The 18,090-nt window shown below is 35.9% G+C and overlaps 1 protein-coding gene across 4 annotated transcripts in view; it reads left to right on the forward strand.

Moving 5' to 3' along the window:
- LOC110369668 (integrin alpha-PS2) overlaps positions 1–18,090 on the forward strand; it is a 102,851-nt gene that overhangs the window by 64,266 nt on the left and 20,495 nt on the right. For 2 of the 4 annotated variants that reach the window (XM_021325162.3, XM_021325164.3), the window contains exons 4-5: positions 15,959–16,085; positions 17,026–17,046. In XM_021325162.3, coding sequence (XP_021180837.3) covers positions 15,959–16,085; positions 17,026–17,046 — 148 coding nt within the window. The remainder of the gene's footprint in view (positions 1–15,958; positions 16,086–17,025; positions 17,047–18,090) is intronic. The other 2 variants (XM_021325163.3, XM_021325165.3) reach the window with 1 other exon arrangement.

Genomic DNA, 18,090 nt, shown 5'->3' on the forward strand with positions numbered 1-18,090 from the left:
GAGATCAGGGAAAGTACTGAACAAACTATGGAAAACACTCAAGAGACAGAAACTGATCAGAATACAGAGGAAATCAGACACACAAGAAGACATGTGAAATTACCGCAAAGTATGATGACTATGATATGTCAAACATAGCATATGCGCTAATGTCTGAAGACCCAGTCAGCTACAATGAGGCCATTAAACAAGAAGAATGGAAAGAAGCAAAAAAAGAGTTAGAAGCACATAAAAAATTAAAGACATGGGAAGAAAGTGATCTACCAGAAGGACACAAGGCTATCGACACAAAATGGGTATTTCGGACTAAAGCAGACAACACCAAGAAAGCCAGATTAGTCGCAAAAGGTTTTCAGGAGGAAACTACTCAAAATGTATACGCACCAGTAGCAAGAATGACTACAGTAAGGTTATTCTTAAATAAAGCAGTTCAGGAGGAATTACCTATCAAACAGCTTGACATACCTACAGCGTTTTTAAATGGAGAATTAAACTCAAACACATATATAAAGTACCCTGAAGGACTACAGAATAAGACAGAAGGAAAAGTTTTAAAGTTAAAGAAAGATTTATATGGACTGAAAGAAGCTCCACGTTGTTGGAATGAAAAATTAAGCAAGTTCTTAACACAAAATGGACTAAAACAATCTCAGAGTGATTTCTGCTTATATACAGGACAAGATGTTTATATACTTATATTTGTGGACGATATATTAATAATTGGAAATGAACAAAATATTATACAGAAGCTAAAAGAACAATTTCAAGCTAAGCATATGGGAAATATAAATAAATTCTTGGGAATGGAAATAACTAAAACCAAAGATGGAATAAAAATAAAACAAACACAAATTATAGAGAAAATTTTATTGAAGTTTCATATGCAAGACTGTAAAGGATGTAATACACCTATGGAAGTTAACTTAAAAATAAATCAAAATGAAGAAGTACTGAATAACATTCCATATAGAGAACTCATCGGGTCACTCATGTATTTGGCTACAATTAGTCGTCCTGACATAGCCTATGCAACAGGATTCCTTAGTAGATATATGAATCATCCAACTTCAACACTGTGGACAGCCGAAGAGAATCTTGAGATACCTGAAACAAACAAAGCACAAAGGATTAGTATACAGAAGAGAAACTAATAATACATTACTAGCCTTTTCAGATTCTGATTGGGGAAGTGAACAAATGGATCGTAAGAGCGTCAGTGGAGTTGCAATATTTCATCGAGGCAGCCTGGTCAGCTGGACTTCCAAGAAGCAGACTTCAGTCGCATTGTCAACAGCAGAATCCGAATATATTGCAGCAGCTCTATCTGTAAGTGAAATTGTCTACATTAGAGAAGTGTTAAAAGACTTACATTGTGATAAAGACTTAACCTGTTCTTTGTTTATTGACAATCAAAGTACAATTAAAATGATAGAAAGCTATGAAAACAGTAAAAGATCCAAACATATTGATATAAAAGTTCATTTTATAAAAGACATAGTAAACAAAGGTTTAATTACATTGAAATATGTGTGTACTAATGAAAATAAAGCTGATATACTTACCAAATCATTGTCTCAAGTTAAACATAACTATTTTTGTGAAACACTTGGTTTGTACGAAACGTAGATTATAAGATGTTCAAACATTGTTTGTATTTGTTGTTAATTTAGCATGTTTTGTATTACTTGGATATTTGTAACATGTTTTAGTAAACATTTTCTTTAAATATGTGTGTAAGATATAGAGAGGTTATATTTTTCTGTCAATGTCAAGTTAACCATTTTAAATGTCAAACGTCATAATGACAGATTGTAATGTTGCCATTTTTATAAAATAAGGATGTGTTCAATATCAAGTAAATTTTTATTGTTTTGTATAAGATTGTAAGAAAAAAAAAAATTAGACTTGATCTTGAGCGGGGGTATTGGAATACTACCATAGATTAAGTTACTATTTTATCTGTGGTCGTCACCGTCACTATGACAGGAAGTATCTGTCATCCTCCCTTCTTCCGGTGAGCTTTGATAATGGCGTGCGTAGTGGATCATTATAATGTGCAGTAAAATAAGTATAACGCTAATAAACATTCTGTCTGAATTATTGGGGCTTTCATTTAATCAACATTTCTAATAATGGACGATACATAGAGACGTAGGTAAGGTCTCTTAGAAATATTTGGACAAAGATGTCTTTTATTTTGACTTTCAGTATTTATTATAAGGCCCCTGATTCCCATCCTAATTCTAAAACCCATCACATTCCTCAGCCATCTATTAACCGTTGAACCGCAATGCACGCGGCGCGCGCGCAGCCACGGCTCGGCGCACACAGCGCAAAGGGCGTGGCTGCTAAACCTTATTGTTTGGTCGCGAACCTATAATCAAGGGAATAACTAACGAATGACCTTGACGAGGGCAAAGGTCGCTTATTTTAGACTTCCTGGGTCACGAGGGCTTCAAAAGATAATTTTGAATATTATTTTTCAAAAATCTCGCTTTGGTAATTGGCATAGATATTTATTAATTTATTTATTTAACAATTTATGTTATTATTAATACAGACGAGAAGAAAAATATAACAGATATTCTGCTAAAAAAAACAAGAGCTTTGGTAAAATCGTAATCACCACCCAAAACTATCCCGTATTGAACATTAAGGCAAAGGTTTTCAGCAGTATCTTTAGAATATTTCACAGAAAACTAAAATTCTCGTAATAACTTCTAACAACAATTCTCTTGTTTAAAATAAAATATGAAGGAAAGATTACCACAAAACAACAAACAATCATTGTTTATACAATTTCACCCACGATTTCACTACTCAAACAAAAACTTACTTTATCCCTTGGAAGCGCAAACAAAGCTTTATGAGCACTCATGCGCATTGTACTCTGCGCACGCGTCGACACGGTCTAGCGCGCAAAGTTCAGGGGGCGTGGCCTACTGTTGTTCGCGGCGAAAGTTGTAATTAATGGCGTTATAGCTGAGAATATCGTTTTGTTGGGCTTGTTATGTTAATTAAAGGGATAAGTGTGGGGTAGAATGTAGCTTTATTATGTCTTAAAAGACTTAAAACAGGTTACGATTTTCAGGGAACGAAAAAACTATAAAATATGTTGAAAAGAGCCAATCTCGTAATTGAAAGTAAATAAAAGTTACAAGATGAATAAAGCTCAGAGTTAATAAATGTCTCTTCATATGTTAACAAGTTATTGTTAAACTACATGCAATGAAAAATAAGTAATCTGATTCTTGAAACTATTTTTGACATCACTCCCAAAGTATTGTTCCTCTACACCATATATTCTAATTTATATGATGTTATTTTCAACATCGAACTCATCATTTCGATACCAACGTTTTGTTTCTCTATATATAGTACTTACACCAAAACAGTTATAATCAAAGAATCCCGCTAACACCATTATGACCGAGGTGTCCATTTCGATCTCCGATAGGAAGCCCTATAATAACTCTTACGTTGATATTATCGTGTGCCGTGAAGATTGCTATCATGGCTACATCGGGCTTAAGCTTATATTACACCGGTGTACGACACTGTAGACACTGGTGTACGACATCTGTGTCCTCATTTCTATCTTAATCTAATATCTGCTTAATTTCGTAATTACATACCTTCCATTAAATTTAGGTACTTCCTCAGGATCTAAAACGCTAATTTTATTTTTTTGGAATGCAATAATTCTAGGAACTACTGGACCGATCTAAAAAAAATCTTGAAGTATTTAATAATCCTATTATTGTGGAAGGCTGTAGGCTACTTTTTATCTGGATGCGAAGTTGATAATTTTGTTGAGATGAAATAGTTCCCGTGAAATGAGAGTGTCTAAGTCAAAGTCAAAAACGTTTATTGAAACTAGAACTAGAACTAGTTTTTAGCACTTTTTCACGTCAAATATATAAAATGTTTGTAATGTAACGGCATAATCTACTACAAATATGGAATCTACTACAACTACAAATATGGAATCTACTACAAATGGTAAAATCACACTCAAAAAACCCAATGGATTTAAAGTGCCTCCAAAAACCATTTTCAAATGACTTCATAAGCCCCTAGAATTTCTAGAACCATAATCAAAACTCATCATATCATATCGAGTACAATATTCTATTAGTTTGCACAGAGTGGTAGTGGCGACCTCTGGCGGCTAATTTCCTTCCTCCGAAGATAAGGGCTCATTGTGGAACTGATTTATAGTCTGTTATCTTTGCCCTTTGCAGAAACGATTAAGGCCAAGTCGCAGGAAGGAAATAGTACTCTTATATGAGTATTTATAGGATGTTTGTAATTTACTGTGGAGCTGATTGTTTATTTATTAATTGTAAATTGTAATGTAGATATGTATTTTGATAGAGACTGGCAATGTGCTCTTGTTTTTAAGCTTGAACACAAAAAGGAGTTGTACTCACAAATGTAGTGAATATGTAATCTAAACAGCTAAAAATCTATCAAGGTGGCATACTTATGTACTTATGTACGGTTTCACCTGGGTCTAGAATAGCTTATTATACCTATTATCTGATTTCTGATACATAAGCTCTATTTGCAAAGCCTCCTAAAAATCCATTCATTCGTTAGCATAAGAGCCCGACGCAGTTTGTAATATAAGACCAGCCAAATAACCTCTCATTTCATTCCATTTACTATCCATCAAAATATAAGTACTATTTAAACGCAAATAAACCTCAAGTTACACTGCACCCATCTGACCCACATACCTGCAGATCCCATCCGTACTCTAGCGGCTTCTAACCACTGCGACAGTTAAGATCAGTGTTTCCCAAAGTGGGCGATAACGCCCCCTTGTGGGCGCTGCAGGTCTCAAGGGGGGCGGTAAGAGACCCAGAAAGAAAATGGGGGCGTTTTGTAGAGGCCTGGGGGGGTGGTTTGTAATTTTATTTAGCTAGGAGGCCTCTTAGACAACGACTTGTGAACATCAACTAATATCGCACACTTTCGCATTTTAATAGTTATTAGTACTCGTAGATATCTATCATGTTTAAACAAGTTTTTGTTAAATAACCAGAATTGTGAATTCCTGTAACAGTTGGTTCAAGTTGTACGACCAGGATGGCACGGGCAGAAGAGACAAGTCACTGAGAGTGCCATTCTAATCTGCAAAGCCTAAGTTACTACCAGTCCCTGCACGCTATTCAAATTTTAAACAAAACTACAACAGTGCATGCGCAAACAAGGCATGACGTCGAGGCGGCACTGGAGGAGTGCCAGTCCGGCGGTCACCCCTCTCTTTCTCGTTTATTTATGTTTTTTCCCGGTTTACTTAAATTAATTCCTCAAAGTTATAAAAAAAAACAGTTTTTCAACATTTCTGATTTATTCTGCTTGAGTCAGTCAAATTGTCAAAAAGTCAAAAATTGGCGCTCGCTGCACTCGCGCCTTTCACTTAACAGTGACTATTTTCTAATTTCTTAGGTATCATTGCGTCCCAAAAATCAAAAATTTTGCGCTCGCTGCGCTCGCGACTTATTCTCTTTCCAATACCTACTTTTTTTCCACACTTTTTAAGGTTGCTTTTGTGCCCCAAAACTAAACAATTTGCGCGGTTTTTTAACTCGTTTTGGTACTTTACTGTTCCAAAACTCAAAAATTTCGCGCTCGCTGCGCTCGCGGCTTTTTCACTAGTTTTTATAAAGCCTGTTTGGGTTCTATTATGTCCCAAAACTCAAAAATTACAGGCTTGCTTCGCTAGCGCTTTACAAGTTTGCAGTGATCTGTCTCCGGTTTCTTTGATTGATAGCACCATGAATGATTTCTACACGATTTTTAAGTACCTACTTTCATTAACAATTTTAGTCCGTGATTATATTTTGTCGTTTTTTGGGGAGTGCTCAATAGGTAGTCCGCCCCGGGTGCCACCCGATGCTACGCCGCCACTATAAGAGTTAACTTGAGACCTAAGCGCCGCGGGCTGCGGGTTGTTCGAAAGAGATACCGCGGCCCTGGTACATAAAAGGCTTATAACGGAACACGACGGTTTTTAGTCAGTAAGAGTCTGACACTCCCTCACCGCTGCTAACCCACAGCGGAGGGGTCATTTGATGATTTTTGACGTCGTTAAAAAAAAAAAAAAGACCTAAGCGCCGCGGTATGTTACCTACCTGCGCTCAGGTTTCTAGTTGCGGGTTATAGTAAAAGTTTCGTTTAGAATTCCCCGTTAATAAAAATATATAGGTCACAATAATTAATTAATTTAATTTGAAGTTATAGTGGTTTTTAAATAGGTGAAAAAATGGGGGGCGTTCAAAAAAAAATTATTCTCAAAGTGGGCAGTAGACAAAATAAGTTTGGGAACCACTGGTTAAGATATTCAAAAAACTGGTGACCAATCCTTCCACATCCATTCTTGGACAGCTAGCCAGCACCATTGAGTAACGGTGATGCCTGGTGCACAATTAGAGGGACGTTGATATAGTAAAAACTTTGAAGAGCTAAGTATAGATGGTTGGGTAAAGGATATAGAGAGACTAGATGTGGTTAGTGGTGAGATTAGGTTAGGTGAGCGTGGTTGGTTACACGTAGATGGTCGATTTTGAAATTGGGTAATATTGTATTATGTGTCTTTACGACGGACTTCCATAGACTTCCAAAAAAGGAGGAGGTCCTCAATTCGAATGTTATTCATAATATTGTGATTGATGTGATGATTTTAAGGTAAACGGGATAATGAAATGTCAAAATAAATTTAAATTATTACTGTTTGAGTCATTATAGCTTTTATACAAATCCAGTACTTAAATAATGCTGATTATTTTGTAAGTGGCTTACAAAATCATACATTTGCCAGCAAACGAGTTCATATTCACTGCCATTTTGAAATAGGTTACCACTCATTATGAAATCATCTTGAAATATGTTCACTCATTCGTTCACTACAAATAATGCACTCGACCCACTAAATATGGACGACATGATGATTCATCTCCTTTTAAATTAAGAATAGCTGCGAAATGCGTGTGCGCATGAATATGTCACATGTTCTAACGGTTTTATGAGTACTAAACATTCATATGGCCTTTGAAAATGGTCAAGATCGATTGATTTCGTGGACACCAACAACATGACTTGCCTGTGAAAGAAGATATATCAAAACTGGTGTACATAACTTTTTGTAGATGATTCTACATAATTTTATCAGCTATTCTAGTACGTCTATATCTTTGCTACAGCCACTAGGTCAGCAACATTTTCTTTCTATCATCTAAAAACGTTGACCGCTTGAATGCAGTTAATTTTCGAGAATCTTGCGCCGCTCTGTTTAGGGAGAGTGCGAGAAAAAGTCGCAATGACAAGTGCGCAGACGCAACGGTACGACACTCTATAAGGGATAGCCGGATCCTTGTGGCCTGGTAGTTTGGATGATTGAGGCTACCCCCGTATGGTACCTGGTTAAACTATTTTAATGGAGCCCCCTTTCATCTTGGACGCAGAAATTTTATCATGTAGGAAGAATAAAATGGTGGTGTAACTGTGAAGAAAAATCCCACCAAAATATTGCCTACCGTTTTATGCGAGTATTCAGTTGAGTTCACTTTTGTTTTTTCGCGAACAAAAGGGATGGATGTTACGCACTATGTTTTGTTTCTGTGCGCTTAGGTGAGAAGACCAGAAGCATCATTTATGCCATAGCGTGTCACAGTGGTACACTCCACAATGGAATTTCAAAGTTAGTGTTGCTACTGAGCATGAGACCCTAAATGTTTTCCCAAGTCGTGCAAAACATGCAGGGTGTCTGGAATTTCCTAGCAACAGCATATTTGTAAGATGAACGAAGTTGATATAATATGTACTCAGTAAGGGCTTCATATGTTAGTCTATCCTTTTGGGGAATACAGACGTAGGTACTTTAATATTAATATTATGTAAAAGTCTCTATTGACGTCTGTCCGTTAAGAAGTGAATCAGCGATGCACTTTTTTGCGAACAACAAAGCGTCATTGTTTGCACACTCCTTAAATAACTGGCCGTTACCACCTTAAATACTTCTAACACTAAGAGTACCTGCACACTGCAGATTAAACAGTCGGCCTATACAGGTTGACCCGAAGGTTGTCAATTTTTTTAAACAAAATCGTGAATTCTATCAAAGTTTTCAATCGTTCTGATACCGGCTAAATACTACTGATCTTTGTTATGTGCGTACTACCATTCATCTTCAAACTGCTCTGTGAACCCAAACAAGCTATCAGCCGACTATTTTGCAATATGAAGGTACTCTTAGCATTACCCTCATTTAGTAAAAGCAACGCTACTCTCTTTACATCTAGCGTGATAGTTCAGATAACTATCCATTACGATCCTAAAGATAATAGAGAAACAATTGCTGTCGAAACGGGCAAACACTTAAAACCTATTATGTGCGCCCGCGCCGATCCTGCCACCTAAGGCTCGGTACACGGTATGTAAGTAGAATGCGGTGTTCACACGTAACCATGTGCGATTTATGTTCTTTACAAAGGCCCTTAAGTGTGTATTCGGCTTTTTTGAAAAAAAGAGGTTTTTTTACTGTCGATAAATTGCCGGTTAATGAATGTGCAACGGAAGCCCTTTGTCTTTGGGATTTATTGCTTTTTTATTTCGGAGATTACCCTGGCCACATTCATGGGATTGGTGTTATAGGAAGGTGCGAAAGAGGAAAAAAATACAGGACAGCAGAAGGCAGAAATACTGATGGAGTTTACACTAGCAACAAAAGTAGGATTAAGTTGAAATTTAAGACAGAATCAATTACAGTTTATAAAACGACATATTTATATTGTGATCTTTCTACCACCACACTACACTTTGAAATAACTCGTCGTCGTTTACAATTCCTATAACTCGTATCTGATCTTCAACAGTAATTTACATTTCCTTTATTGTCCAAGAAATCAACATCTAAGTAACTGAGTCACTACGCATGCGCTTTACATTACAATAATATAGCTTTCTTAGAAGAAACACCTGGTTTGCAATTGTCATAACATTAGTAAGTATTATTTGCACATGCTAGGAAGACTAGGAACACGTTTTGAGATAATGTCTATATACAGTGGTGTGTGTGTGTCTGTTTGTGTTCATTTAATCGTAACTATCTCACCAGCTGGTTGCATTACATAATGTTAACTTAGTATAACTTAGTAAATGGGTTTTCTATTGTTTTGTTATGGCTCGTGTCATCAGAGTAAAGTAAAGCTTGCTTGTTGGAATACAAAATGTTGAACGTGGCCTATCAAAATTATAAAGAAATTATTTTCGGCGTACCGTGGAATTTGTTTCTCGTACCTGGATAAAATATAGCCTTTTCACCTGGGAAAAGTATAGCTTCCCAACAGTGAAATAATTTTTCAAATCGGTTTAGTAGTTTCAGGAACAAACTCCATATAATATAACTATATGTAAATGAAAGGACATGCTAATAATGACATGATTGAAAATAATCTACATAGCAATAGTACTAGACCTGACAAAGTGCAAAATACCAGTACTTTCTCCACAAACATACTCCATCAACTAGACCGGAAGAAGACGACATTTTACATAAAGACAGAATACAGACAGAATTTCACATTTTCTCAATAAAGGACAATGGGCACTTTGTATGGGATTTGGTACCCGCTCCAACAGTAACGTATGATATATCATTAGTAAGATATTTACGTGAAGAATAATAAAAACTATGGGGCTTGCCTCAATTAGCTGTCCGATCCGAGTAACGATAAAAATTGAGTTAACATAGCAACAAGTATGTCATCCATATATGCAAATTCATTAAGAGGCATATGTCGTCAGTGTTATAATTTTAAACTCAGTTAATAGACGCCTTACATTGCTTGATATACACTTTATTATAATCTAAAAATTGTAATAGTCTGTGGAGTCATACTACGGAAACACAATCCTCATCTGATTTGACGAAAGTTCAAAACATTTCCATTCATCTTTTTTTTTAAAGAAATTCATCATTATCTGAGCACCTCTTGAGGAGCAAGATTAAGTCGTAATATGTACTATGTTAACATCGTCTCCTGACTTTTCAACCTTAATTGATTGTAAATACTGAAAGACTTTCATCAAATACATAAGCTAGTTCTGCGTGAACTGCAAAGGATTGCACAGTCTTTTTTTAAAGCAGTCGGCAGGCAAACATTTTAAGAAGGCCAAATTCCTGTTTTTTTGTTACTTTAAAAGTTTTTATTCAATACAGTTGGATTTAAGAACTACATCTACGTTGACGATTTATGAACATTACACATTCTATTAGTCGATGTCACGCGAAATGGACAAGGATTTGGGACTAGTCGTCATAGTAAAAATGTTTTGCCTTGCCAAGACCTACGCAATGGTACTAGAATCAACACTGTTGGACAGGGTACCAAAACGCCCATCGTCCTTTTACACTTGAACCAAGCATTGTTATAGGTCTAGTTGACACAGTTCCGTTAAGAGTGCTGCCACACACTGCAGACTAAAAAGTTGGCCGACAGTTGGGTTAATTGGAATTTTCTTTAAAGAAAATCTTGATTCCAATCAACGTTTTCAGTCAGTTTGATACCGGCTAAATACCTTACCTTAGTAATGTGCGTACAACCATTCATCTTCATACTGATTTATGAGCCCAAACGAACTATCGGCCGACTAAAAGTTTGCAGTATGTTACTCTTAATATCTACATAAGCACAATGCTTGCTTGTCCGTCGTTGTAAATCAAATAACAATGACATGTGCTTTGGCGCGAAACTAAATAATGTTGTTTGTCGTTTACAGTACCTATGACATGATGGAACGAAGTTTATTTGTGGTTATGTTAGCTTAAATACATACATATATTTGATATACAGCGTTTAAATAAAAGAATAATGTTGTCCGCTCATCTTTGCTTAAATTCATGTCTTACATATCGTTGCTTTTAGTCGAATTTTGGAAAATGTTGTTTCATCTCCGTTCATGTCTACTAATACGATACTTTCATTCATGTGCACCCGAAATCAGTTTCTTTCAAATTCCATTTCAAACTTCATTCAATCCTAAAATTGAAAAATGAACGTGCTCAAAGCTAAATGAAACAGAAGACAAAACTAATGAACAAGGTAAACTCACAGATGATTTGTCTCTTCATTCTAAGATAACAAATGAAGGTGTAGCTCAGACACCGTGCAACAAGCTTGACCACTTCTTATTGCCTATTAACGTCAGCAAGGACATAATTCTTGGACATTATGAGCGTAAAGGTACGTTTTAAATGCTAGCTGACTGCAACTGCAGACCGCACATGCCGCGAAATCAATTGATATCTAAGGGCGACTGCACGTTCCGGGGCTGCGGGATTGTTCCAAAGAGTCTGCGCCCTAGAACATAGAGGGCTTAAGAAGGAAAATGATTGGTTATAGTCAGTAAAAGTCTGATACTCTCTCATGTTGCTAACCCACAGCGGGATAGGTCATTTTGATGATTTCCAACCCAAAAAAAGGGGCAACTGCACGTGCTGCTGCCACTTCGATCCAAAACGGTTTCTTGCAAATACATGAAAAACACTAGAGCAGTTGCGGCCGATTTAATGCAATCGCGGCATGTGCGATCGGCAGTTGGCATTTAAAACGTACCTTAAGACGTACACATATGTATGTATAACTGACAACTACATTGTCTGTATGTTGCTTCTAAGCTGTAACAGTGTCGTAATGGCGAGATATTTTAGAACTTGGAAGCTGAACATGACAATGATGAAATATGGGCTTGAGAAGACAATGTTTGAGCATTGTAAGTTTGCAAGATTTAAACTTCAGAGATTTTACACTTTTACACACAACAGAGCATAATTAGTTATTTTTTTATTGATAGGTACAATAAAGATTATTAATATAAATGAAAATATGATGATATAAGGCATAAGGATGAAAAGGTGAATGATATAAGGCAGAAACGTGTGCAGAATTAATAAGTGTAGCGTTATGATATTAATAACTAATATAAATGAGTCTTTGATACTTGAAATAAAATCAAAATTATCATATTATTAATAAAGCCTCATGTTCTCTCGTATTATCCACTAATTATGCAGTCATGTGTCGTTCTGTTCCATTATCCACTAATTATGCAGATTAACTATTATTTCTAGGACATAGCATTCAAAGCTTAAACCTACCCGCACTCTGCAGACTAAACAGTCGGCCGAACCCTCGACATCGGGCAACTGCCCGATGTCGAGGGTTGGAAAATTATATTTTTCTAAGAAAACTTCAATTCAATCAAAGTTTTTAGACGATCTGATACTGATCGCTATTACGTGAGCACTTCATCTTCCTTCTGATTTATAAGCCCAAACAACCATTGTAGAAACAAGACAGATTAACGCTGAAATAACTGCAACCGTTCAATTTACTATTGTAGCAATCGTTACGTAAAAAAAATCTATTTCAACCAACAACAGACCCGACCTGACTTACATATGGGACTTCAAAGTGCTTGTCAATAAAGCTCGGCCGAAAGAAATGATTGCCCAAGTTCCAGCAATTGCCGGGTTGTGGCCCACATTCGTTCCAAGAATAACTGACTGAATGTAGGTTAAATAGGCCTATGAAAATGTGGCCTGGTGTAATGACAAAAGGTCGCTAAGAATATACTGAAAGTAGGTAGGTCTTTTGTGAGTGAGTCAGCTTGAATGGTGGAAAGCTAGCTGATGTAAAGGCAAGGAAAGCTTATGTTAGGGAATTGAAATTGGTTTCCAATGGATAACCTCATTGAGTGTGTCCCCTAGTTGTGATCTCGATTAAGTTAGCTTTTTAAGATATTGCAACTCCTTTTTGAGGAAGCCGGTATTTTGTGTTCAAATGCTCAGACCGAGTCTTCAAAAATGATTTGTGACATGTCTTTTGTTGGTCATCAATAAGTACCGCAAAGCCCACCACGTCTTAAAACAATTAGAATTTAAACCTGTTCAAGAGATGAGCAAACGGACAAACAATCATTTCCTCTATATTAAGAACGAGTGTATATTAAAATGACGCCAACGCGTTCAAATACTTGAACAATAACGTTCAACATTATGAATATTCAGAAATGGTCAGTGACTAACCAGCCGTTTCAAAACTACCGATCTTAACAATTTTTTCTTTGTTCGTTTTCTTGAGCAAACAGCTGATTCACAAGCATGACTCAAGATCCGTTCACCTCAGTTTATCGGTAAAACTTAATATCTTATTAGTAAAGGAACTATGGTCTAATTGAATGACACTTTTATTGCCTTTGCCTCAATTTTATTTAAGATGCATTCGTAGTTTGGATTTAAAATTGGAATCCGTGACTCATCTTTTATCTATGTGCAGTTCCATCTTTCAAAAAGTGAGATTTATGGCCAACCAGTTAATTAAAAATACACAATTCTATTATGATAGTCACGGTAAATCGATATTGCACTATAATTCTTATTAAATTATTTCTTATTAGCATATTTAACTATTTAAAGTTGTTTAATAAATTCCAATTCCGAAGTCTGATTCTGATTAAAAAACTATATTCCTAAAATAATGATTTCTATCTAACTAGCGTTAATATCTTAATCTGCCCATTTGTGGTGTGATTCTTGCATCGCACTGGAGGCCATACTTTATCAGAAGTTTTACGATTTTAAAATGCCTCTCGCATTGGTCACTACTTCGTTAGTGACTCATGTTCGAAGATTTTTATCGTGGAACGTATATCACCGAGGTGATCGTAAGTAATTAAATTATATCAGAACGCATCTATAACGATCTGTCAAATTCGAATGACATAAGCTGTCATGTTTGTGGCGGGAAGATTTCGTGTGAACTTGGAATGTGGGTAGGTTATTGCATATTTTATTGACTTTATTTTACGGTATCAGAAGATTTATTGTAGAGTATAGTATAAGTTGGAAATGTAGGTTGCCGATTTGTCATGATTCATTTTAATTGAAATTCGAGAGCTAATGAAGTTGTAAATTATAATTTTGTAATATGAAGTACCTAATGAGGTAGGTAAGTAGGTTATGTAGGTAGGGTATATTCTGACTTCAAATTCTCTTGAGTTCAATGACATTTCCACCAATATTTTTTTATTAATCCAAATAATTACCCTTTTACATAGGATTCTTAAGTCATGTCAGTTCATCTCGATCTTAATTAAATCTTGCGAATAAAACTACATAACGCTGTAATTTCCCATAAAAGCCCGAACAGCTTACGACCTTTCAACTCCTGATATTTTAATATCATCATCCATCATCATTTTCAGCTCGTATTTACCTTATAAGCCTTTTGGTATTTAAGCCTGGTAATCCACGAATTAAGGCGACATACATTGTATAAGTTTACGTAAGATTCGGCCATTAAATACCGAATGTTAGTCGAAATTTTACGATGGCGATCAATGGGCCATAAAATGTGGCTAGTGGGCTCTGCTCTGACCCCATTGGGACCTATTTTGACGTCAGGCAAGTACATTGAAAGTAAATTTTGACGTGTATGTGACGTTGAGGTATTGTTAAGCTTTTGAGTTTGTTGATCGAAGATAACGGGTGACGCATGGTAATGTTGGCTGCTTTTTTATGCTTACTTTTTTAAATGTTACGATATATGGAGTATTGAACTAAACAACCACGATTTTAACCATAAAGAATCTGACTGAAATTTTATTGTAGAAACAATAAAACAAACTTTCCCAGTCTGATATAAGAGCGAAATATAAAAGCGTCCATTTTAAAAGAGCGAAATATTCCAAATCAAAAGACCACAGCATTCCACCATTTCCTTAAGTGTTACCAGATTCTAAAACCACACAATCTGGTGACACTATCAGTAAAGGTAGCCATTTATTTACATTACAATGCAGTAAAAAGACTCGGCGTGAATTAATATGACGTTAGTTTCCGCCAGATGGCGATGGTGTGTTTTCTATAATGTTAGTTTGTTCATATTAACGCGGGCGGCGCGCGCGCATGCAACTGTTTTCTTTCCATTTTCGAAACTTGTAGGGCTGTCAATGTTAATAATAATAATAGGATTGGATCTATGTAGCTTTTAGAAGTGGGATTATTTATTGTTGTTTGGGGTTAGAAATTTAGTTTGGTTTCTATGTTTGTCTAATCAATAATGGTAAATATTATGAGGTAGTTGACTGATTTTGTAGACAACTTGGTTGCTAAGAGAGATTGTAATGTTTCAGCATTATTTGAGCTTTTCAGCCATTGAAATACCTACTTAAAAGGGACCTCACAATATTCTTAAATTATTCTTAAACATTAATCGGAAAATATTATTAGTACACATGGTACCTGGTAATCTTAGTGGTAAGACGTGCCAACCCTACACCAGTAAAGGATTACAGCACGCGTGTTATTACAGTTAAAATTAACTGCTACGGTTTTCAAGTTCATAATATAACATGCAGTAACCGGGAATTATTTTCAGAAGGATATGTTAACTAAACGATTAGTTGATTCTGTGAAAAGATCATTGATGTTTAGTTATTTTATTCGTTTGTAAAAGCTTTGATTTATTGAAGGAAATATGAAGTCGGTAGTTTTCATTACGAATCCGTATTTGGCATTTATTGGTTATTTTAAAGTATGGTGGAACAAACGCGAACATTGATTGTTGTATGTATTTTCATTAATTTTATATCCTTTAGAATAGCTTGGTGTATGAATGGACCCACCTTATAAGTCTTAAGTATCCCCAACATCTTAGCATCTTCAGTAGCCTTTAGTGATCATTCTCTATTGAGTAAAGTTGCCTGTGAAGCATACTTGAAATAAACTCGATAATTTATAGAAAACCCATCAATATCGGTTGCGTAGTTTTGAAGATTTAAGCGTACATAGAGACAGGGATATAGGGACAGAAAAAGCGACTTTGTTTTACACTATGTAGTGATAACCTTAAATTGTTTATTAATCTCAGTCCTCTTTTGTCCCCAGGCCTGTGCCCCTCGCTACGTGTCCTACGTGTCAGCCAAGCTGAACCAGCGTGACCCAGTGGGTACCTGCTTCGTGGCCACCTCACCAGACCTCAATGATGTCAAGGAGTTCTCTCCATGCAGAACTTGTAAGTGTTTATGGTTGATTGTCTGTGACGCGCATGACGTCATGCACGGGAGCATGAACTATTCAGTAGTCTGTGCTGTCGGTGGAGGAAATATATAGTTCTTTTGTACCTATATAATATATAGCACATATTATAGCAAGCATATACTATTGTGCTATATACAGACATATATATTCATCACAGGGTGGCCATGTCTTGGCGGGTCTGAATTTATCCGATTGGCAGTGCAGTAAACATTATCGTTTCAATACGACCCAAACATCTTGATTAAATTCGCCAAGATTTGATGCGATGAGATGCGCCAAGAATTCGCTTTTGCCGTGATGTCCTCTTCATACATTTTCTACAGAATTTCCTACTTTTTCCAAAAAAGCATATCACACAAGTCAGTTCAAAATAAAAACTTCACATTTACACACCCTCATAAAATGGCAACAGTTTCGTAAAAGGGCGCCAATGGAGCCATCATGGCGGCTCCAGACGCGGTCATGAAAGCGCGCGAAAACCAACTCACTTCCGCCGGTAATGGCGGCAGGCAAAGGAATTAGCGTGACGAGCCTCAGGCAGAACATGATTTACGATCCCACTTTTGTGTAAAACGATAAATTTAAGACTCACGTTACATTACAGAAATATCATTGTGTGATTTGATGGTTTTTCGAAATGTGAAACTTTAATTTTTATTTGCGATCGCCCACGCTGCTGTGGACCACACATTTTTATTTACTTATACAAGAAAATGTCAATCATTTTAAGTACCACAGTGATCTAGTTACAATTTTATTACACTAGGCCTCACGATACATTATTTTACGTACACACTCATTTTTATACTACTATCACAAAATTTACACAAACCGATGAAATTACTTTATACTTATATATTTTATACTAGGTATATACCAATACCTAAATAAATAACTATGTATGCTTTGTTTAGGGCATCGTTCTGTGGACGAGGGTGAGTATATTTCGAGGTAAAGTTGGATGTATAACGCACTGTCGACTTAGTGGGAACTCATACACTTCATCATTAATGTATGGACATGTTGACCCATCTCATAGTACCTCAAGTTGTGTTGCCAATGCTAAGGCCAGTTTACCTACCCATGATGACAAAAAAAGGAAAAAATAAAAAAAAATATTGGCAATTTTGACGATGGGGAATGATGGAAAAATTAAAAAATATATATATTTATTTGGCATATTTTACAGGGTGGGAAAAGCCTAAATAATGCCAATAACAAAATAATGTCCATTAAACTCCCATTTTTAAACTGAAACCTCATTGCAACATTTTTTAAACTGAATTTTTATATCCTTCTCTTATAGTAACATGTAACTGTACTAGCATAATATTAAATGTCTGCATGTATGTATTAGGTATTTATGTATTGTCTGTGTATGTGTCGTATTGTGAAGTAAATGTTTTTAATATTTAATGTGACAACACCGAACATTGTCATTATTCAGAAAACTACAAAACGGGAATAAATATACAAAAATAAAATATTTATACAAATAGGTAAGGTTTTAGAAAATATATCAATGAGCAAAGTATAGCATCAAGAATTTGTAATCGTTCACTTTTATTTCTATTAAGTAAGAAAACTTTTCTCATCAGTCTTCTTACTTACTTTTCACGTCAGGTATTCTTCTTTCTGCTCTTATCCCAATTTATTGGAAGTCGGAACTTTTTGTCATCCGTCATTTATTTACGTACTAATATTCACTCCCCTCTTATGTCTTCTTTTAGTCAATCAATCCATCTTTTCTACAGTCTTCATCCCCATTTTCATCCATTCACATTCATTCTTAAAAGTCATTGCAGCATGTGCTCCAGTTTCCATCCCGTACCCATTGCTCAGAAGTTTCTCTCATTTTTTCTGTCACCAGCATTACTTTCCGACTGCATCTTCTCTCAAATTTTTCATTATACCTACCCCACACACATATCTTCTCTTCATCCTTCATCTGCAACATGCACTTTTCTGTCATCCTTCTT

Source organism: Helicoverpa armigera, chromosome 9 (genome assembly GCF_030705265.1).
Source record: "Helicoverpa armigera isolate CAAS_96S chromosome 9, ASM3070526v1, whole genome shotgun sequence".
NCBI classification, from domain to species: domain Eukaryota; kingdom Metazoa; phylum Arthropoda; class Insecta; order Lepidoptera; family Noctuidae; genus Helicoverpa; species Helicoverpa armigera.